The following is a 23,422-nucleotide window of genomic DNA, read 5'->3' on the forward strand; positions in this document are numbered from 1 at the left end:
AAAGAAAAGAAAAGAAAAGAAAAGAAAAGAAAAGAAAAGAAAACCACCAAAAGCCCAAGCCCCTAACGCACATTATTCCGTTACGATGGCATTTGTTCTCTTCCCGAATCTCAGCAGAACAGACTCACTTACTGAATTCCAATCAGACTGAAAAAACCTGTCTGTCAAAGGAACTTTGCCAATGCAAAAAGCAAATCAAGATTAAAAAAAAAAACAACAAAAAACTGTCATCTTAAGAACTTAATATGAAGTTAAATAACACTGAATTACAATTTCCAAGAATGGGGGAAAAAAATGTTTTTATAGAATAAWTTCTTTTCAKTGGAATTCCAATWWTAAAGGTCCAAAACTACTTTTCCAYGTGAGTCAGAGCATTATCAGATAGTGGGACAAATTAGGACGGAGAAAAATTGAAATCATTAGTAAGAGCAATGGATAAATAGTCAAACGGAATCGAATTTTTATTAAAAAAAATACTATACAGATGATTCAGGGTGGGGAGGAGGGAAACACATTTTTCTGCTTTCAACATACAGTTTCAAGTACGGGATAATATATGTTTTAGAAGCAACCAAATTTCTCAGTCCCAACTGAGCTCATGATTTTGAGGATGTATATATATATTTTTAATCCRAGCGACTATCTAAAACATTTTAGGAACTTCTCAGATGCACTGGTTTTAATAGTTCTGTCTCAAAGACTTAAATAAAATTGTAYTTTAAAAATGTTTAGCACATTTGGTTGCTTTTCGGACGTTGGTCTTCGCCTAAGACGATATATAATGCACACTGCAGCAAGGAGAAAGCATTGAACGTACCACGTTCAAACTGAACTCTACAATCCCCCAGTTCTTCCAATAAGGCAGCAATCGTGGATCGACTCGAAGGTTTAATTTTATTTAATTAAGCGTCTTCCCTTTCACTAGGACTTTTAACAACCTTAAAGCACCGCAGCGGTGTTAATTTTGCCGATGTTGGGTACGAAAAACGTCGGCGAATGCTCAGCAAGGCGCCGCCGCGTTGCGGGAAATAGTATAACCGATGCCGAAGGCTACGAATTTCCTTACGCGGGTGGAGGCAGCAGACCAAAATGAGACCTGCCCCGTCCCCTCCCTGCCGACCCGCTGCAAACCGACAGGGAAGGGAAAGTTTTAAACGGACTCCGCCGAGAATCATTGTGTTYGGCGAGCGGTAAATCTGCACGTTGTCCCTTAACTCAATGGCTTTTCATCACGATAACGGGACTCGTTTTCCTGTTTAGGAAGGCAAGCAAAAGCCCAAAAGAAAATGGGAGATTCGTATCACAGATGCCRCCTTCCTTCTGGTTTAGGTAGCCTATTAAAAGCTGTTTCTAAATTCTTACACCGCCCRATTTCCATTTACATTAGAAACCTTATTTTCCTCTAGCCTTGATTTTTTAAATAAACTGTGATTCATTAAGAACAGGGACTGTATTTTTCCTCCCATATTTTCCATAACACTGCCTTAAAYCTCTTCTTACTTAACATTAAAAAAAAAACCAGCATGAATTGCGCAACATGCATGCTGAAAAAACATTTTTGAGCGTTTGCCTTAAAAAACGTGTCCATAATCCACCACACAGGCAGCGCGGTCTCAATAACGGTGCAGTTTTAAGTGTGGGAATTTTGAGTTGAATGATTTTGGCAAATGAGGCTCCAACTGTATTAAATTTGATATGCAAATAACTTGAGAAGTCTGTGATCAAGAGTGCATAAAGAGAAGAAAAGTTGAGGTACACACAGGAATAGCTAAATTGTTAACAGCAGTTATTACTATTAATTAAGCCAATGGCGTTAGCATCCTTTGCGGTCTTCACGTTATCTCAAGCACGGCAGTGGAACTGATTATTTGGCTCTCTTGGTTTCTCTTATTTTTAGGAAAACTCTCAAATTTGATGCTGAGAAAGCGATGACAACAGAGTATTTTAAAAATTCTTCTAAATTGTGAGAGTAATAAAGTCAACAGCTTGAACCAGCCGGCACCGCCGAGCTCAGCAGTATTGCGAGCAGTGATACACAACGGCATTTGCCAAGGACATTTGGGGGAAAAAGGAAGGAAGGTCAGGAAAACCCATCCTTTTTTGTTAACAATCACATTCCACAGCGATTTTCTCTTAAAAATGCTGATTGCTATTCCCGGCAGTAATTTATTCTAGGCATCAATTGCTCCTAATACAGGAGAAGGGCTTGGTTTAACTCTTACCCTTTTTAAACGCGTCCGTCACTGCAGTATTTTGACACTGCTGGAATACCTGTCTTCTCCATCAAGACACCTTAACGTGAAAGCACATCGGGTGTTTGTCAACAAGCCCAGCTTCTATATATAAATTACCAACAAACCCCAGATCAAAGCAATATAAATATCCCTGAACAGCACGCTGCGCGTCTGCTGGCGTGAACCGAGGGCGCGCTCCYGTTTCTGCATTTCTCAGCCAGGGCAGTCCTGCAGGAGCCACGGCACGGTGCCTGCGCTGAGCGCAGCTTTGCAGAGCAAAGCCTGGTTTAAAAACGACTGGGAGCCTGCTGCCTACCCCTGCCCTTCGCAGGCTCTCCGTTTTACAAAAATCCGCTTTTTCTGATGAACCATATGTGAGAGCAGAGGAGCCAGAGCCTGCTGCCAAGAGGAGCAGGCAACACAAACCTATCCTCTCGTCTGGATCGAGAAGTTAGTGCTGGATTTCCTTGGCCTGCAAGGAGAAAGGACCTTCCAGGTTTAGCACTCTGAAATCAGGATTTGAAGCGATGCAGTAGTAGAGCCTGACAGTTTACATCCGGTGAACAACGGTGCTAAGCTAAGGCCAAAGGAATTTGCTGTAGCACGGGATAATCCTGCACATCTGCATTCCTGGGAGAGGATGGAGAACAAGCTAAAACACCATGTATTTTTTTACTTTAAAAGCTTTGTTCCTTCTAAAATGCCAAAACAAATATAAGTGATTTGACCCCATGCACAATACGTAAGGTGCCGTAGCGTCCATGCCTGTTTTACAGCGAGGTCCGATTCCCTCTCGGGGAACTATCACTAGCCCAGCCCTGACCGCGACCATCTGGAATTTAGTGGGGTCCCTTCAGCATAAAAGGAAAACACAATTTGGCTAAAGAAGATAAATCTGGACAGAGCGAGGAAGGCCTCTATCTAATTTGGTGCAGGCAGCTGCTATCCAAAACGCAGGGCTGCAAGAGCCGGGACCAGTCCCAAAGGAGCAAGTGTAGAAAGGAGACAGCTCAGGCTCTGGGGTTTTTATATATATATACATATATATATATAAAAGCACACAAAGGAAAAGAAAAAAAGAAAAAACATATATATATATATATCCTTCTTTCTTTCTTTCTTTCCCTTTGTGTGCTTTTTCCTCCCTGGCACCCTCATTACATCTAGTTTGAAACAGGAATTCTTTCTGCGTGTGGAAGAAAAGCAGCACTAGGCTGAAAGCCTTGATTTTCTTAGAGGACTGCCGCTGTGCGGCTACCTGGGATGCGAACAGGGAAAAAGCCTTCCAAATAACGATTAAGGTACCCCAGGTATTTTGCCTTAGCCAGCTGGCGCGTTCCTGCAGAGCATACAGCTCCTGTGTACACGCTGACGTCCCTTCAATGCTTCATAAAAATCAAATGCTACCCCAAGAACACTCTACTTTTTCTTCAGTTTCCTACTAAAGCTGCTTTTGATTGCTTCCTGAAGTAATTCAGGAATTATTTTCAATAATTTATTATTATATCCTGAATATAATTCGGGAGTTACTGAAGCAATTCAGGAAGCACCATTGCTAAGTACAGGTGGATGGTCAAGTGCCCTGGGCACCTTCGTTATGCTCAATACCGGCAGCATGTCCTACTTTAAATGCTGAGCATCATCAGAAACAAGGCATTGGCCAAAACTAAAAAAAAAAAAACCCCTAGGTAGTAACTTACAGGCATTTTSACTTTGCTAGCCCTTACTGCACTTGCAGCAAACCGTTGCAGAGTCACAGAATGGTTGAGGTTGGAAGGAACCTCTGCAGATCATCTAGTCCAACACCACTGCTCAAGCAGGGTCACCTAGAGCACCTTGCACAGGATCGCGTCCAGGCGGCTTTTGAATATCTCCAGAGAAGGAGACTCCACCACCTCTCTGGGCAACCTGCTCCAGTGCTCTGTCACCCTCACAGTCAAGAAGTTCTTTCCTCATGTTCAGATGGAACTGYCTGTGTTTCAGTTTGTGCCCATTGCCTTGTGTCCTGTTGCTGGGTACCACTGAAGAGTCTGCCTCCATCCTCTTGACACCCTCCCTTCAGATACTTGTACACRTTGATAAGATCTCCTCTCAGCCTTCTCTTCTCCAGGCTGAACAGGCCCAGCTCTCTCAGCCCTTCCTCATAGGAGAGATGCTCCAGTCCCCTCATCATCTTTGTAGCCCTTCACTGGACTYGYTCCAGTAGTGCCACATCTCTCTTGKMCTGGGGAGCCCAGAACTGGATGCAGTACTCCAGGTGTGGCCTCACCAGGGCTGAGGAGAGGGGCAGGATCACCTCCCTCCACCTGCTGGCAACACTCTTCCTGATGCACCCCAGGATAACATTGGCCTTCTTGGCCACAAGGSCACATTGCTGCCTCATGGCCAACTTGGTGTCCACCAGCACTCCCAGGTCCTTCTCCGCAGAGCTGCTTTCCAGCAGGTCAACCCTCAACCTGTACTGGTGCATGGGGTTATTCTACCTCCCAAGCCACCAACCTGGTCCTATTTCAGTGAAATAAAGAAGATATTGGCCCAATAAGCGCATGGCAGCAGGAGGCCCCTACTGCTACAAAAAGCTCYTCTGCCACCTATCTGGCTGCTGCACTGTAACCTCTTGCAATTTCAGCGAAGGTAATTTTAGGGAATTTGCACCACTCTCCCGCTGTACTGCTGCTGGAAAACTCATTAGCTTGTCTTCTTTTTCTTTTTTTCTTTTTAAATCAGCACCCTGCATGGCTGCTTGCTCTTCAGAGGTAAATCCTTAAATAACAGGCTGCGAACGAGGAAGCGCGAGATGTCGCTGGGAGGTGCTGACACGCATCCACGCAGCTCCRGAGCAGCGAAACACCGAACCATCTGGGAACGGGAGGGGAAAGGGAAAAAAGCAGCCCAAAAGGTAGGAAGAGAAGCTGATGACAAAGGTGTAACGGCTCTACTTTATCAGCAAACCAAAAGGCTGCAGAAACCATCTTYGTTTCCTCCCCTTTTGCCCCAACCTAGACAAGGAGCTTTCAACATGGGCAAACACGGCCCGGAGCTTTGTATTTTCCCCGYGTCTATAGTTTGGGGCTTGTTTGCAGGTCCTTCGTTTGCTCTCCTTAGTCACTCGACGCTTGTTCCGCACATCGTTTTGTTCCTTTGCAGTTTAGGCAGGGTCACTCTTTCTAAAAGTCGGCTCTACGCACCGAAAAAACACATAACGGCCACCAACGCGTGCCCGTTACCTTCCCCCGGTCCACAAAGGCCCTTGAAAGCAAGTAGAAGCAACATTAATGATAGCACCGAGGACTCTCTCGATTTGCCTCGACCAGATCACACCATAGCTGTCCCATTTAATAGCGAGGGTTTGGAGGTCAATAGAGGCACCAAAGGAAATCCCCCGCATAACTGCTTGCCCCACGAGGCAGACRGCCCTGATGAAGACAGCGTTAAATTAACGTTACGGCGATCAGGAATAATTCTACTGAAGTCAGTGGGAATACCCTGATGCAAGCTTTGCATAAGAGCGGGGAAGCAGGTCTTCAAATTCGACAGCATAAGGCTTAAAAAAAACCATGGAAGATTAAAACCTATTCTTTATAATCCAGAAATGCACCTGTTTTTCCCAAACATCTGCAAAGTCTGCTTGGACCTATTTTGCTTTCGATTTCACAGCACTGGAATAAATCTAAAGAGGATCCTTCTTCTGACATTACTGATTTTTTAATGAATTGTTCTGGTGCAATCACGATTGCTTTAGTGCTTCCTTATTCTTGGGAAGAAAAAAAAAAATCTGGCTCAAATCCAACACTCGGAAGAAGGCTTTGCGGCAGACTGTCACCATCACGGTGAGATCTTCGGAGMGTGCTGTACCATTCGCGCCGGCGATGCTTCGCTTCCTTCATGCTCGAGAAACGCGCGTTTTGACTTCTTGAGCGTTTCTCCAGCGCGTCGTGCTGTTCGAAGATTCGCACGCTGCCCACGGCGTCGTCGCGATGGCTGCTGAACGCCTGGGTAGGAAGCRCTGTGTCTAGCGTTTGTCCGCGCAGTTGGCTTTCTTCTGCTCTTCTCCAACGGCAGAATATACCCTGCAATGAACTATTGGGTTGCTTAGTTTTTATATATGTTTCTTACATAATTGACATCAATGTGCATACGTCAAACACATTTCATACCAAATCCCACGTTGTTTAATAGTGAAAAATACTCCCTTGAGAGATAAAATGCATACAAAAAGCGTTAAAAAAGAAAAAAAAAGCTAGAAATTCAGATACGGATTAAACGCGTTCCTCACAAGCTCTTCTTTTCTCCTTTGCATTCTTCCATTTTCTGAACTGTTGTGCACGACGCCGTGTCTCGTTCTTGTGGATTACTGCATCTTTCTCTCTCAGCCTCTTTATTTTCTTTTTAACTGCAGTTAATTTTTTTGCCCAGCGTGCTTTTCACATGCGTTTCTTCAAATATATCTGCTGAACGGAAACTTTTCTGCTCTCTCACACAGCCTGTTCTTCCCCACCGCGACTTGGATTTATCACCTCCATATGCCGCTTTAAACCCTGAACACGGGTTTAGAGTTACCTGCCAGTTAGAGCCAAGCGCTCACGGAAGAGGCTTTTCAAAAGACGCTCTGGGAATAAGTTCAGTGGCGGCAAATGTCGCGGTATTAAAAAAAAAATTAGAGACGATACTTTAATGACATTAATCCATTATCGAGCTCTTCAGATTTTTATCAAGCCAAACCGACACAGTTTGCAGTTTGCCATGATGAAGTAACTTGCAGTCACCTACGTCCCACCGTCTAACCCACAATGCAAAGGGGGTTTGCAGAATAATTAAGACATTTTCCAAACCACATTAACATGTGTTTTTAAAATTTTGATGTTAAATACCAAATATTTAAACAGTGTGAAAAGGGCACAGTGTATTTCATATATCTAATCCCGCTTTCCCCCCAAAAGCTCTCTGCTAAAGGAACACTAAATACTAAGGGAGGACTCCTCACCAGTCGTACTAAAATTTAAGGAGTAAAGCGAAATTATTTTTAGCAATTTTTGTAATCTGCACAAACGTTCTTAAAGCGGCGCCGAATCACAGGTCTGCGATTATCGTAATAATCACAGAACAACGAAGGAAATTATCTTGAACAATAAAGGAAAAGAAAAAAAACCACCATTACAGCAGCATGCCAAAGGTATAGCAGCTGCATTGCAGCATAAAAGATTAAACCRTGTTTCCCAAAAACCGCCTGGGAATTCCACATGCCAATTATACTTTATTACTTTTAGCAGTCCATTCTCGTYTAGTCATAGGGGAACGACGCTAACAATTTATGCATGCGCTCCTTGTAAGCGCCAGTGGGAGACGGTGAGGAGAAAGATAATTTTAGTTTGAAGTCAGCAATTAAAAATGTTGCGAAAGGTTTCTCCCTTTTAAGTGGATTTTTTTTTCCCCCCCAACAACGCAGCTTAACCGGGCAAAAAAGAAACCGCTACCAGTAGTATTCCTAAATAAGTTTTGTTCGGTTTCTTGGCTGTGCCATTCTCGCCGTGAGCCTCCATGATTTTATGAGCATCTACCATTAGATACACGGTAGCAATGGATGAGAAGATCCGTGGAAAAGTGAACAAAAGCAGATCTAGTGTTAAAAGTTTCCTGATTGGAAGCAGCTAAATATATTTTATTCTGATAACACCATTTGATGAACATGATGGCATTGAAGCAAGCGTCTTTTCAAACTTATTTCAGCAAAGTGCTGCATGCTCAGTGAAAGTTTAATGCTTAAAACTTAACAACCTTTTCAAAAAAGCTACTTAATTTCATAATAATATTGCCAAGAAAAATACGTAATATTCCAAGCAATGTGTAAACCACATAGGAAGAGATGTCCCTGCTTGCACACTTCAAAGTTTTAATAGAAAAGAAAGGATGAAGGGAGCTCAAGTGCCTTGAATGATGTCTTACGGCAGAATATCTGTACAGCCATGGCTGGAACTCAAGTTTTCTGGATTATTAATATTTGCTGCACCAAGAATCTGGTGGGTTTGGGATTTTTTTTTGGTACAATGTTGTCTTTCATACCTAGTCTTTGTAAACGAATAAATTAAAATAATCACCTACAAAGTTAATTCAATGAACACCGTGTCTCTGCTACCCCTTTTTTRTTTTAAAATTAGACTTCTAGACTTAGCTAGAGGTGTCTGTGGTAAACCTCCACATCAAAGTTCATAAGCAGAATTTAAATATTTACATTCCTACTTGAAAGTACCTATACATACCTTAAAAAATACACTACCTTTTGCTCAGCAAGTTTCCATTAAGATGAATGAGACATCAGAAAAGTGGCTCAGCTAACTATAGCAACTTCTTAAAGAAAATTATTTGGGTATACACATAATAATCAAATTAGCTAGTTAAAAAAAATTCTCTGGACTAAGTATCTGTGAAAATATTTTACTTCAAAAAAAGATGGTTCTCTCTCTTTGATTTTTTACTTCTTTTTATCAGAGAGGAGCGGTCTGAAGAACCAGCTTCACTGAAAAGGTTCTTCCAAATACCGATGGGTACAGCAGAGATAGGCATTAGCATCCAAAACCTGTGAAAGCTTCCCAGTTACCTTAGTGCTTCAATAACTATATAAAACCTTGCAAAATAATATCCATGTTCAGTTTGACCACACTGTTTCAGCAACGTTCAATCATCTGACATTCTTGATCTACTGCGTCTACTAAAAAGCAGCATTTGCTTCCCTTTCGYGAAAACAGGGTTTATCTCTACCGAAAAAAATGTTTTAGCAGAGATGACATCTTGAACGGATGAGATTTTTTTTTTTCTGTATGAAAACTAGTAGGCARACAAACCATATTGCAGGATTCCTCCTCCTCCTCCTCCTCCCTTGACTGCTCTTGTCAGCCAGGTTCCAATCAATTATCTCCCTAGAGATTTGTAAATACTAAATAGAAATTTTTTGCCTCCTAACGGTGGCCTAGCTCCAAYGGCAGATCGGCTCCGCTCATCGCCCTTCGTAACGGCTCACGGCAAAGGAGCAGTTCTATCTTCATATACACCATTCRTTCCTGCTGGAGCCTTGAGCTATTTAAGGACTTCTCAAAAGGAACCTAAACCTTCTGTTTTGCATCCGCTTCTGAATGTGAGCTTGAATTCAGCTGCAGGAAGGGACCGAAAGGCAAGAAAGCTTTCCAAGGACCGGCTGCCCCTAGTACTGATCAGCCATTATCCATCCCAGATAGGAAAACTAAGGACTAACTCCTCTTCACCTCCATCCATCCAGTCATCCGAGTAAGCAAATCCCAGCATTACACCACCAAACGGACTTAGTTAGGTTGAAACAGAGAAGCAAAGCTTTTGAAGCAGAAGAGAGTAAAAATGATCTCAGTTTGTCACCATACCCTATCTAGGCCCTCTCGATTCTGCAAAAACAATTACAAGATCTGCCTCCCTCTGGGTAGACCTTCAGATGAAAAAATATAACAGATTAGAAGCCATTTTTGCAATAGGGGTTTTTTTTAGGGTTTAACTATGCTTCAAATTCAGTGTGACATTTTCTTTCGTATAAAATTACCGGGCTTGTGCAGTATTGGGTCTTATCTCCTCCTATAACTCTTCTATCTTTTCATAAATTATGTCCCTTGGAAATGTATTCTCCTGCTGTTGACACACAAGCCACTAAATTAGTCTTCAGAGCCTCCTGCAAAAGATGGTCATTATAACATGTTTTGCCGTCTTCGAAGCTACTTTCCAGGTTCCTTGACGACAACAAAAATCTACAGTGAGATTATGCTTCCAACACTCTCATTTGAATTTTCTGCTATTCCTGGAGGCTTTGGCAGAGGATTAGAACCAGCTGATACCTTGCTACTGGCTTTGAGGTAACCAGATGACCGTGTTTAATTTGCAGCCTATATTGGTTAAGTTGCTATGACACCTAGATACTTCATTTTTGGTTAAACAGCAGTGATTTACAAAACCTTTGGTTTTCACTTCCAATCATCCAACTAAGCCTCTGAATGTTTTCAGTACCAACTGCGTTATTGCTTCTGCGCTAAATAACTGCCGGGGCGGCACACGACAGCTCGTGTCTCATACAGAGAAGTTCTACAGATTGCTGTTCAACTTATATACATTATTATTTCAACAGTAATTTTTAAAGTTAAGGCAGTAATATCTGAATATTTATCAGGACAAAACCTAGACACACACATCCCATTTTAAAAACGGTGCACGAGTTTTTCCAGACAGCTTCAATGCAATTATGCATAAATTCCAGATACTCACTGAAACATTAGTTGGTTACAAGCAATATACAGCAGATAAAAACACTGAGGAAAAACTGTTTTTTCCCTTGTGCCATCATTTCTTTTAAGTGAATCCAGAGCTGCTAAAAACAAAAACTTCCAAGCAAACGAAACCTCATAAATGATCTGTTCAGGATGTCTGTCTCCGTGACTTCTAAAACAGGAACGTTGCATGTTTCTCGTTAAAATTGCAGATCTAGCCCCACCTGCCTCCTAACTGGAACACCCCAGGTGTTTCCTGAGGTTGGCTGTTTCCCTGCACTAGCTACGGAGYGCTAAGAGTTGCCGGCTGCTTTCTGGCAGAGGGAAGTATTTTGGGAAGCGGCCTCATTGTACGGCAGCATGGCTTTGCAACAAGAGGGTGAACTTTCATTTCCTCTTCAGAACAGGTAGTTTTATGACATTCGACAGGAAAATCTTAAAGCTCTCGCCAAATCCTAAACTTGATTTTGAACTGTTTGACTTTCCAATAGTTTTCCCTTTTCTATTGCATCACATTCGACCTTCACCACTGACTATTTCTCCTTTCTCTTTATTCATCCCCTTTTTGCAGTTGCTCCCGCTCACTCCGCCAGCGATACGAGCCTCCTGTTACCGTCTCAAATAAACGTGTCTGTGGCTTCTGCATTGCCTCCGACAGAGAAATCCCTTGAGCATCCGCAAGATCACACTACGTTTTTCGCGATCAGTCCTTTTCTGAAGTTATTTCTCTCACAACGCCAAAGGAAAACTATCTGACCAGTTTGATGCATTATCAAGAAATAGTTTTAATATCCTATAAAAAACCATTTATTGAATTAACATAATCACCAAGCTACGGTAATCACCTAAGCTGCCTTGATTTGTATATTGGGCCGCTTTGTTATACTCTGTCTCCATGCTGCACGCTCTTCACAAGTGGAATGACAAATATTTGGCTCTCTGGAAACAAACAGCTTTTTTGGACTAAATGCTCAGACAAGGACTCGACTTGTGGTTAAAACAGGAGGTGAGACAGTGCTGACTGTCGTCAGCCAACTGTGACTATCACTCAGTTTTTCAGCTGTAAAACAGAGTCACTCTGATTCAGACATCCTTTTTGTCTCTAGTTCGGTTGAAAATGCTGGGTGATGAGTAACATCATCTTTCATAGCATAAGTACTTGATGCCATCAAATTGGAAGTATTCGATGCCATCAAATTGGAAGTATTCGATGCTATCATAGCTCGTGGCAGTACCCCCACTTACGGTCAAGGCCATCTAAACTTCACTTGCTTGTGATTTTGCCAAAATCCCCCCCAGCAGTGGTTGTCTTTCCATTGGGATGCCTCTCTTCCCTTCCCTGCAGAAGTTCACTCCCAGTCCGCTGGAATATAAATGCTTAAAACGGTAGTTAGCACACACGCAGCAGAGAACAGCTAGAGCTCTCGGCAGCCCAAATCCCCCAAAGCAGCACTTAAATATGACCTGGGAAGCGTGACCTATGTACATTTAAGAGAAAGCCTAAACGAGAGAGCACAATTTTCTATTACTCAACAACCTACACGGATGGATAATCACATTGCAAAGAGAGTCTTATCAAAATAATTAATTTCCCCATGGTTTGGGAAAAAAAAAAACAACAAAAAAAAACAACCTAGGCGCACGTATGCACCTAGACCGATTTCCTGGAAGGGAAAACCAGTGTGGCACCAGGGGGTGACAGCCCACGATTGGCATCTGCTGGAACGCTCCTAGCACCGACCCGGCGTTGGGCAGCTGCCCCTTCCTCATCGCTCAGCCTCCACTCGTGGGAGCGAACCCGAGAAAGCAACGCACACGCTCATCGACCGCCTGCAAAGGAAGGGGACGGTGCCCATCTGATACCGTAGATAACGCAATCTATGCCCGGCTCGATTGTAATTACAAAATATTTATGGCTCAGGGCAGACAAGAAGGGGAAGTGAAACAATAGTTCTTTCAGTTACACAAAGGAGTCAGCAGCGAGTAGTAGCCGTTTTAAAAAGAGCGTTACAGTGCCTTAAGAGAAGAACTGGTGCTGAATTTATAAAAGAAACCATTATAAGCAAAACGAACACCTTGCCTGACTCGAAAATTATTTTATCTTAATGCTAGTTTTTTCATTTAGGATAGAACTTCCATTTTAGAAGTACTAAATAGTTCCCTGGGCGCTTCTCAATCGTTTTTAAAAGCCTAAAACAGTAACGTGTATTTAAAATGATTTCTTACAGCAGGAACATTGGTTCACTCTAGCTCTGGTGTCTACAGAGATTACGAAGCCAGGCAGATGTTAAGTTCTTATTTGTACAGGGCACACGCTGACCAGCCATTGCTACGGTGACATTTCGGAGACAACTTAAGACCTTCTGCTACCACGTCAACTTACTTTTTAAGTCAAATGGAGTCACCAAAGCCAAAGAACTGTTTGCCGCACATAGCCTATAAATTTCTGGGCATAATTCAAATTATTAACTGGTATCCACAAGGTCCTCAGTCTTGGCTCATTTCTATATATACTCCTAGCTTCAGCTGAATCTCGTTTGTACTGGTAAAGTTTGGGGTCCTATCAAAAGACTAATAGCCTCTATTTAAATGACCATTAAAAATGCTCTGTAAAAGCAGTAGATGACTGTGCTGAAAACAGTTGTCAGCTCGGCTTCGCAAAAGCTACCAATACCGCCAAAAAAGAAAATCTAGGGATAACCAAAACATGAATATTCCGGTACTTCCGGCTCACACAGCTACTCCGGTTAACAGCTGAAAAAAACCAAGGTGGACACTAAGGGTTCCCAAGGAGGTGGTCATGACAGGAGATCTTACTGCACAGAACTGTGAGATAACTGAGGCTGAAAGCGAGATCATCCAGTCCAACCCCGGCTCCCTCTCCAGGGTTGGGTCTCCTCCACAGCAAAACCTTTTTCTATCTAATCAGAATTTCCTCTGTTCCAGCCTGTCCACCGCCCCTTGTCCCACCACTGTGCACCTTCGAGAAAAGGTCTGCCTCTGCCTTCTCCATACCCTCCCCAGGAGATAGCTGCAGACCATGAAGACTGTGAGATCTGTCCTTCTTTTCTTAAGGCTGAGCAACCCCAAATCTCTCAAGAGTCTCCTTCCGTATCACGTGGGCCAGGTACAGTGTCCACCCTTGGTGTTCGGTTGCAATGACTCAACCACCATTCACGTGAATCACCGTGACYGCCAGCTCATCCCTGATGAGTCGGACAGATTTCTTCCTCTCTTAGACCCCTTTGAGACAGTACTTAAAAAGCACGCAAGGATGCGAGGAGGAGAACATTCTTTGCCTTTTTAAAAGCAGATCTCGAATTAAAGCAGTGATACTGCAGCGCGTCGCAGCACTATCACCCGTGCGGAGGTGCAGATCTGTTCCAGGGGAATTACGTAAAATTAAGTTTCTGTTTGAGCCGGCGATATCACCACAAGAGCTCTGACCAGGCATAAGGGAGCCAAATCAAACAACTGCACTTCCTCATGTCAAACAAACTGGAAAGTACAGAAAAACCAGAAAAGATGACTGGTACACCCAACAATATAAAAAACCTTACTGAAACCACAGAGACAAAAAAAAAAAAAACGGCAAAACCCACTTTTGACACTATTCCTCCAACTTAGTCTTCAAACACCAAAGACCATTCTAGCTACTATATTAGGAAATCAAAGCTAAAATCACAAAAAAGCCTTATTTAGAAATAACTGCTACTACTGTTTGCCACTTTATGACGAATTTTTCAAAGTTCTTAATAAAAAAATACAATTATTCTTAATAAAAAAATACTTCGCTACCTGTAAGAGGTCCCACAACATTCAGATCAAATTTAATTGTCATTGTTTTGGGGTTTTTTATGCCCTATAATACCATGCAGGATCCTTAATGTTTAGCTACAAAGGCAGCTGCATGTTTGGCATCAACCACAAAGCTCCGCTGAAGACCTAGACATTCAAATAAGCCTTTGAAATCTTAAGACAGATTTGCTTTAAAGGTTTCGCTTAAAAGTACAAGCATTAAATGGGAAACCTTGTGAGAGCAACAGGTGCTGAATACATACTGGAACCAGCAACAACAACAAAAAAGGTTTATTAAGATATTTTCCTTTGTGTTAAAGACCTTGGTCCATTGGAATGAGCTACCCAGCCGACACTTGTGTTCTGTAAAAACCTGTATTTTGAAATCAGCTCAAGTCTTACGTCTCCCTTTCTACTAAAATAATCAAAGTATTATTTAACACGTTAACGCCACCTTGTTCCTTAGAGTCCCATTTCCCCAGTTCATGACGGAAACTTGCACAGGAGTTAAGAGCAGAGCAGCAAAATCAGAAAAGCGGTAACTTATAAAAAGATAGGTATCAAAACAGCCCTGAATTTACTTCAACCATCATCTTACACTTCCTTCTGACCTTGGTTTGAACTTCTGCAGAAGCCTGAAAGCTGGGCAGATGATTTAAGCTGAAAAGGGTTTGCAGACTGCACCTTGGCAATCAGGTGACGGCAACCGCTTGTCAGGAAGCTGGCAAAGAAAAAACATTATGATGCCTTATTCTGTTCTTTTTTATATCGCTACGGATGACAGAGATCCAAATATGCGGCTCAGGTCCGCCAGCACTTTAGTCAGAAATCCACAATCTTTGGGAACAAGGAGGCTGCAGTGTGCGGAGAGGCACAAGACGCAAACTCTAGGCATAAAGGACAGATGCAGAAACAGGCAAAAGGATTAAAATCCTTTCGAAGGCGAGATCCCGAACTGCTTTGCTTCTCAGACACAGATATAATTAGCAAACGACATCTGATGATGGAGCAGGAGGAGGTCAAAACTTGCAGATGTTCTACTACTGCCAGCAAAAGAAAAAAAATTAAACGGGAGATATTTTTGGCACTAAACATACTATTATGGCTTAGATGCCATTATATCCTCGAGGAGACCATGTTTTCAACCGATGGTTACAGAGTGGCCCTGCTTCTGGGACCGGGAGACTTGCAGTCTACTTGGATTGCTCACAAATGCAAACCAGTGCATTCGACTTGCATCAATATTTATCAATTTAACGTAAAAATGCAACTGAAAGATCACTCACACTTCCATGCTCTGAAATTACACCTTTTTTGTTTTTAAATCACCTATATAAGATGATTTAATTCACCTATGTAAGATGATTTTACATCCAGTGTGCAGGACTGCATCATATGATCCTCTCACTCCCTTTTGGGCTGCTAGAAACCTGTATGATCATATTCAGCTCAAATTAAATTAATAAGTAACATATTCTACACTACACAAAAATAACAGAAGCTGTACGTCACCATCAACTCCACCAACGAAGATGTTCGTTTGCTGCCTGTTACAGAAAACTAAATACGGCCACGACGCATGTTTGTAATTCAGAACAGGTCAGTACGACAGCAGCATTTCTGAGTCAGACATAACGAACCAAAGCAACGCTGGCTTATAGCAAAGCTGGAATAACCTACAGTGTTTCCAGTCCAACGTACACGATCTTTTCCTGGTAATAATTTCACAGCTACTTTTATGCCAGCATAAACCAACGCTGCTACTCAAAGAAAGATCATCCCCCTTCCTTATTCTTTTCAGATGTTTATTCTTTTCTGTCCTGTTTAAATAGCTGTCACCCGTTTAGACAGTCCCACAGCTAAAAGCGGTATAAGCTTTCATTGGATTGCATTCCTTAAAGCTCACTGACGGACAAGCTTTTGCCTAGGCTGCCCGAAAGCCCACGTATGCATTACTACTACCGCTTTGTGTTCAGCTGAATTTGCATGCCTTGCAAAGACAAACCTTTGGTGCACGTACCTGACAATAAGCTTAAACTATTTTGCCTGCTTTATTAAGCGCGAGTCAGATGATTTACGTAGCAAGAGCGTTCGTGACAGCTACCTACCACAAAACTGAAGGAAAACTTATAAAATTATAATCCACTTAAATGTACATTAAAGGCTTTAAGAAAAAAAACAAAACACAGATATGGCCACATTCAGATCAAATGTCGCTAAATAAGACCTACATTTTAAAAAAATCAAAATGATTAGAGGCAATCGAATACGAGAAGAAAACAGGGAGTAAAAGAGAGCCCAAATCAGCTTATTTTAATTCCCCGCATCTCAACATATAAAAGTTGATGCCATACAAAGTGAAGAATGAAATACCAAGTTCCCAAGGAAGGCAAGGTCACTGCGCCGGCCGTTGCACGGAGTGGCACCGTACAGCTCAGAGCGCAAAGTCCGCAGCAGCCAGCGTTTCACGCAAGAGGCCGGCTGCGGAGCTCCCGCCAAGCCAGCTCCCGCTGCAAAGGAGCGCACCGTCAAACACGTAAGCCGGCAACCTTGGAAGCATGGTTACTTCTACGGCTCTTCCCGTACGTCTAAAACAATACGGATTTTCATTTCTATTTGAGCCAACAAATATTTAAACGTTCCTGGAAAAACGAAATGCCCGACAAACCTTTTAGCGTAGCCTCATTCCCAGAGATAAGCCAGCTACGATCATTGCTTCCCATAGCAATGAAGACAGCAAAGCTGGCTAGGAAAAGCAGAGTAATTAGTAAAATAAAGACTATCCTACACTGTGTAGTTTCTCACTAGATGGTATAGTTTTAGTTACAGCACTGTCTGTGGTCCCTGAACGCTTGAATATTCAGTCTTGTTTTAAAAGAGAAAGGATTCATTTAACGGTTACAGAGTAACTCTGAAAACCAGCCTGAAAATATTTCAAAATGCACGTACCCGCTACGTACAAAAATACTTGCCCAGACGAAAAGATAACGACCAGAGCGGATGCAACCACTGCTGTGCAGAGCTTGTCCTGAAAGAGCAGACGCTACGTAACCCCGAAAGTCACAGGACGTCCTAAGAACGTCATAAGACGCTGAGTAGCTGCAAGGAGACCGTAACTCCAAAAGCGCTGCAAGACGGATAAAATCCGAACAGGCAGTTTAAGGAGAAGCTCGATACGACTTAGAAATGGGGACAGCCCTGCAGAATTCAAATGCGAGAAGGCGTATTAGGTCAGCTGCAGATAAATGGGGAAATATTTACAGATAGCAGAGGTGACCAACACTACATGAAGATCTAAGGACTTAGGGATACGAAGATAAAAGGTGCATTTTAAAAATGTTTGACTTAACACGTAAATGAGCATGTTTAGTTTAGACACTACAACTCTGTTATAGCATGTAATATATACCGGGATCACACCTCCCGTCAACCTATTAGAACAGGAACTGTGCTGTCTAGAAAGGGTTTTAATACCCTTTAGAAGTACCACTTTCCTAGTGATGTTACCCAGATGTAGAATTATAATAGTAGCATATTAGACAAAGTCTTCATTTCTTTATACTTCACTCCCTTTTCCAGTTCCAGTATCTCTTGCATAACTGGTAATGGTTATTCAGAGTTCTCTACCCTTAGCCAGTGATTTCATCTCTAACTCATTACTTTTCACATTTTACCATGAATTTCATCTGCTATTTTCTTGCCTGGTCATCACAAAATCATCAAGATCTTACTATACTTCTTTGCCATAAGCTTTAAATTTGATGACATTGAGCAATTTCGTATCACCAAACGATCACCTCACTCTTCGGTTCCTTTTCCATATCATTTCTGTTAAATCATTATGCTTAATAATCATTTTCTCGGTATTTGAAACAGCATGGTTCCCCCCGCACATTGCAGGAGGAAGAGATCAGTAAGAGAGAAACAAGAACCCTGCTAGCAAGCATTATCGAAGCCAAGTATTGACTTTACTCCTTTAGCTTTTGCATCCCTTCATCAGGTACTAATCTACGAGAAAATCCTCCCTCTACCTACAAAAACATAGTTCTTTTACTTGAGAAGAGACCGAGTGGCAAAGGCTTTTGTAAATTCAAGACATTAAATCCGATGAACCGCCCTTATCCCCAGGCTTCCTTTGAAGATCTCTTTTTGAGGGATGCCTTCCCTCTTCAGAAAGTCACCATGACGGTTCCCACTAAATCCCACCTTGTGCGTACCGATGCCATTTGTCACTGCACTTGGTTTATCCGCTTGCCTCCTGGTACCCTTTCTCAAGGTTGGGACACACGTGTTACGCTGTTCTTGTGGCACTGCGGCTGATTTTAACAACAGATTACGCACGGTTGTTCATGTTTAAGCAATTGCACGTTTGAATTCACGTTAGAGCTCTTGGAGGAAAATATAACTGGATCCCAGTGATCTATCACACTTCATTTTCCTGAGGGATTCCCCCACCTCTCCCCATCCTTTAAAATCTTTTCAGTAGACATTTCAATTTGCAGCCGTGCCTGAGACTCGTTCCTTCCTTTGCCCCCAAGACTTGCTCCGTTGCAAGGACCTGTGTGTGTGTGCTCACGAAGAGCAGTGCAAAACACTAAGTTACAGTTCTTCGTGGCGAACGTATTTGCTGCTACCCAGTCTAGGAGAACCAACTACTGGAAATATCTGATCAAGAGACGCAGGAAAAGAACCCCGAAAGTTGTCTTCCTCTTCCAAAGCACTTTGGCTCAAGGGATGTACTTGCAGTTTAGGTTCTCAGTAAACCACAGCGCTCTACAGAAAAGCGTAGCTTGTACAGACGGACCTCCACAAGCATCATTCCCATTGAACGCAATTTCAAAACAAGTCTGGAAGACAGCTAGACCATCGGTGAACAGGCCAGCAGGGTTAGCGATAGCAATCTGGAGATGGCTACAAAAGAGAGGACCAGACGAGACGGGGCCTCCTAACTGGGCAAAGAAACAACCATTTGCTGACATAAATCATCAGCAGCTTTAGCAACAGGAGCTGGTGCAGCTAAAACATCCATGGACAACCACACATATGCAGAAGAATGGCACCACCACATAGACCGTGCAATCTACTATTGTATTTTTCAGTCTTTCAAGAATGATTCCCAGCTTTTAGTTCGATGTTTAACTACAACTTAAAAGAAATATTCCTAGGGCATCTACAGGTTTCTAACTTCACAATACAGAAATCCAGCACCGTCCAAAGCACATGGAAACTCAGAGTTGCCAAGATCCTGCAGACCTTAGTATGCGGACACCTGCAGAGCTCGGTTCATGATACACACAAAATGTAGCGGACACATAGAGGAAACTAAAATCAAAATGCTCAAAGCAACACTTTACAGCGATGTCCTTATACTGTTCTGGTACTAGAGTAGCCAAAACCTACCAGAGCCACCCATAATTACACCCGGGTTATCTGCTCATATTTCTTCTGGATGCCCATTTTGTTTCATAGGTTAGAAATACAATAAATTGATTTCTGGCACTATTTACAAGTAAGAACATTAACCAATGCCAACCAGTCATGCATGTAAAACTGGTAATATCTCACGTAAGCTTCTACTAATCATTTTATCTTGAGTATTATAAGGAAATATTTACATTAAAACAGTTCCCACATACTAAGTATTTTGTCAGTAGAAATGCTCATGTTTTGTTAATTATAAAGCAAAATTTACTTTAGCCAAGTGCATCAGACTACTTAACTGGCTGTTCTTTCGAGTTACCAAGACCCGAATTAGCCTTCCAAAAAGTCAGATATTAGGCACAGCAATGAATTTATAAAGCAGGTTGCGATTTACTTTAAGGGGCATGCACATATTGTCCTAAGGAGCGGTTAAGATATAGGAGCTTAGCCAAGATATAATGGAATTACACACAGGAATCCTTCAGAGGCCTGGTTTCGGCTCTCTGATTTTCTAATTGTCATCTGTTCTCCAGATCARTATATTTTTTTCTGCCAGCGTACATAAGGATTCTGATGACACAGTGTTTTGCTTTAACATGCTACCCTTGGTTCCAGGGCACAGCCTACACACAAGTTTTAGTTTACAAAAAGCAATTTTAAATGAAAAATCAAAGACTAAGTTGTCATGCCTGATCAGATCACTCGGAAAAAGTCTGTGGATAGCAAATACAAATAAACTTTCAATACGTCAATATATGAAATATAACTACGTAAAGTGTGAATTAGCTTTAAATAGCCAATTTTACAATTTATCCATAACAATCTATTCTGAGTTACAGGAATAGTGTATATTTGAGTAATTCTAGAATGATATTACACACACTGTGAGCAATCATATTTGAATCTTAAGCGTGTCAGTCCTCATGAGTTCAATTATCTACTGTCRACCTGACTTTGCAAGCTGATACGCGTGAGACAACAATGATTTGCTATTCTATAAAATTCATGGAGTTTGGAACCAGCGTATTTAATGGTCAYGTTTTCATTAGCTATAACATAAATAAATGTTCTGATCAGATAATTAGATATAAAAAAAATCAGAGGATATGCTACTGAAAAACTAAAACGTCTCCAGCATACTTAGGGTCGACCGCAACAGGAAACTACAGGTCTTAATTTTACAAACATTAATTCCTTTCTCTAAGTGAGCTTTTCAGAAAAAAAAACGAACCAAAAAAATTGCGACAGCTTAGCCCTGGGACTCGATAATTGGTAGTGAGTATCCAGCCCTCCATCTATTGCAGTACACTGGAAAAGACAATATTGCTGTCACAAAGCGACCCAAGACTTTGCATCTTACTAATTTCGCTTTCCAGATTTTCACACTTTCCAATTCCCATAAGTAAATTAGCTTCCTTACCTTCATAATGTTTACTAAGTCTGTTTGATAATAGCGGTCTTGGTGTGCATTAGCAGCTGCTAAAGTGAGAAGGTAATCGTTCCTTGCATGGATGGCCTTTGAATTACACTCGGATCGTCGTGCTTTTAACTGCAACAAGAAACCGAAGTTAAAAGATAGGCACTAATGAGAAATTAAATGACTAAACACATATTAACAGTAAATTAACATGCATACATGTATATACTAATATAGGTAACACTTTAAAGGATTAATAGCTTAACATTTTTGCTGATGCTGCTTTGAAAGTTCAAGGAGATTTTTAACTTCCTTGTAAATTTGGTCATATGTGACTTTGCCCTCAAAGCGTGACTATAATAAACATAAGTTATTCTTACACTCACCTTTACACTTGCCTTCTGCAAGCTTATTCTCGACTGAAAAAGACTAAGTTTGGACCTGAAATAAAAATTAAGAGATCGTCTCTTATATCTTTTCTACAGGAATACAGRATAAACAAGCCATTGCATTTTACTTCCGCAAGGTTCTAACTTAGATAACTTTTTAGGCCAAAAATTACATTTGCATGGTTTCAAGAAAAGTTCAAAGGATCAAGATAGCTACTACAAAAGAAACTAAGCATGCTGATCTACATCAGCACCACCTTCATTACACGTTCTTCAACGTCTTGCACAGCCTAAACTGATTTAAACAAAGTTTAAACATATCATGAMAGGGATCTTGGGTGGCAGCAGAAACACAAGTTGTTTTGGTGTTTGACGGATTTCGAGATAACGCTCCAGACACAAAGTGCTGCAAATCTGAACTGCTGGTCATCTGATGGATCACCATGGCAAAACCACCAGGAATTCTGTTCCAGAAAGCTAGAGGAGCCCCTATCTATGCATGTTTATAAAAGCAGAATTGGCCACATTTTCACATTTGGATCAACGAAAGAGAAATTAGAGAACTTCTCTACTAGCTATTTGAAAGGTGGTGGTTTAACAAGTATGGAAGAAAACAAAACTAGCAAATACTTGAATTCCTTATAATTTGGCAGCTTATGACATAGGAAGTAAAAAGCCCTAGCAATACAGAAGACATAAGTAATGATTTTATTCAGATTTTATYAGAGTCCTTTAAAAAGGAAGCAAGTTTTCTTCTTTGGAGCCAAAGAAATTATCTGATAACTGGAAGTACTACCTAATGTTTTCCATCCTTTATATACGAGCATTTATCAATAGCATGCAAGAACCTGGAATTTTAAACTGAGCAAAACAATCATAAAAAATGTTCTCCACTAATACTGTAAAACATATTTCAAAAGAAGTATCATTCCATGGTTCAAGTAACAGAGGACATTTTAGAGAGGGTTTTTTTTAATCTTTTACGTAATCTACAGAAACTGATAAGACTTGCCTTTAACAGCATTAGATTTACACTGATACGATAAAATCACAATACTAAATCCACTTTTGTCCTCATGTAATTTTAACAGTTCGGTATTTCCACTTTAGCTATTTCAATACGAAAAGCTCTTACTGTAACACTAGTTTGTACCACAACTGCAGCGATATTTCTGCAGCAGGCAACATCTTAGAACAGATGCACTTGGGGTTTTTCTTCAGTACATCTTATTTTACATGGTGAAATGATATGAGGTTTCTCAAAATACAGGAAGAGAAAATAAAAAAATAGGGATAAAGAGGCCATGTAGACTGTTCTAAGTGGGACTTTTGTCTGAGACATAGCATCTATCCTATATAACAAGCCTAAGTAAAACTAGCGGAAAAGACAAGAAGCTGGAAGACGCAGTGAAAACCAGGTCTTGAAGGCTGCTGGCTTCCAAAACTCGGCGAAAGCTAGAAATTTGCTGGGAACTGCAGTCTGCATGGAGAAACCCTTTGCCCCTCCAGGAATTTCAAGGCGTGAATTCCTCTCCTGCTTTCTGGAAGGATTTTTCCTTTCCCATCCCACAAGATGCTTTTTAAATAAATAAATGAATAAATAAATAGGAGGAGGCTGTATTAACGTGAGCTGAAACAGCGCTGCTTGTTGAGGAGCCCATTTCCATTTTTGCACAGCAGGACCTAGCTACATCCTAATAGCGCTTCCCGTTGGGAAGGGATTAAAAGCAGAGCCAACACTTTACGTTTTTGCTAAACACAAAAAGCTTAATACAGAACGTGTTGCAGAAAGTATCAGCGCAACCATTCGCTAGCACCTTCTTTTGAATTCTCTGGCAGCACAGACTACTTCAGGATACATTTCTTCCTTGACTTTATGAACGGAGA

At 41.5% G+C, this 23,422-nt stretch overlaps 1 protein-coding gene across 2 annotated transcripts in view; it reads right to left on the bottom strand.

The window, feature by feature from the left end:
- The window catches only part of FCHSD2 (FCH and double SH3 domains 2), a 156,629-nt gene that overhangs the window by 48,771 nt on the left and 84,436 nt on the right, over nucleotides 1–23,422 (bottom strand). For both annotated transcript variants that reach the window (XM_026082655.1, XM_026082654.1), the window contains exons 6-7: nucleotides 21,533–21,587; nucleotides 21,150–21,278 (exon numbers count right to left, since the gene is read on the bottom strand). In XM_026082655.1, coding sequence (XP_025938440.1) covers nucleotides 21,150–21,278; nucleotides 21,533–21,587 — 184 coding nt within the window. The remainder of the gene's footprint in view (nucleotides 1–21,149; nucleotides 21,279–21,532; nucleotides 21,588–23,422) is intronic.

The sequence above is a fragment of the Apteryx rowi genome, unplaced genomic scaffold (genome assembly GCF_003343035.1).
Source record: "Apteryx rowi isolate R43461 unplaced genomic scaffold, aptRow1 scaffold_587, whole genome shotgun sequence".
In the NCBI taxonomy this organism is placed as follows: domain Eukaryota; kingdom Metazoa; phylum Chordata; class Aves; order Apterygiformes; family Apterygidae; genus Apteryx; species Apteryx rowi.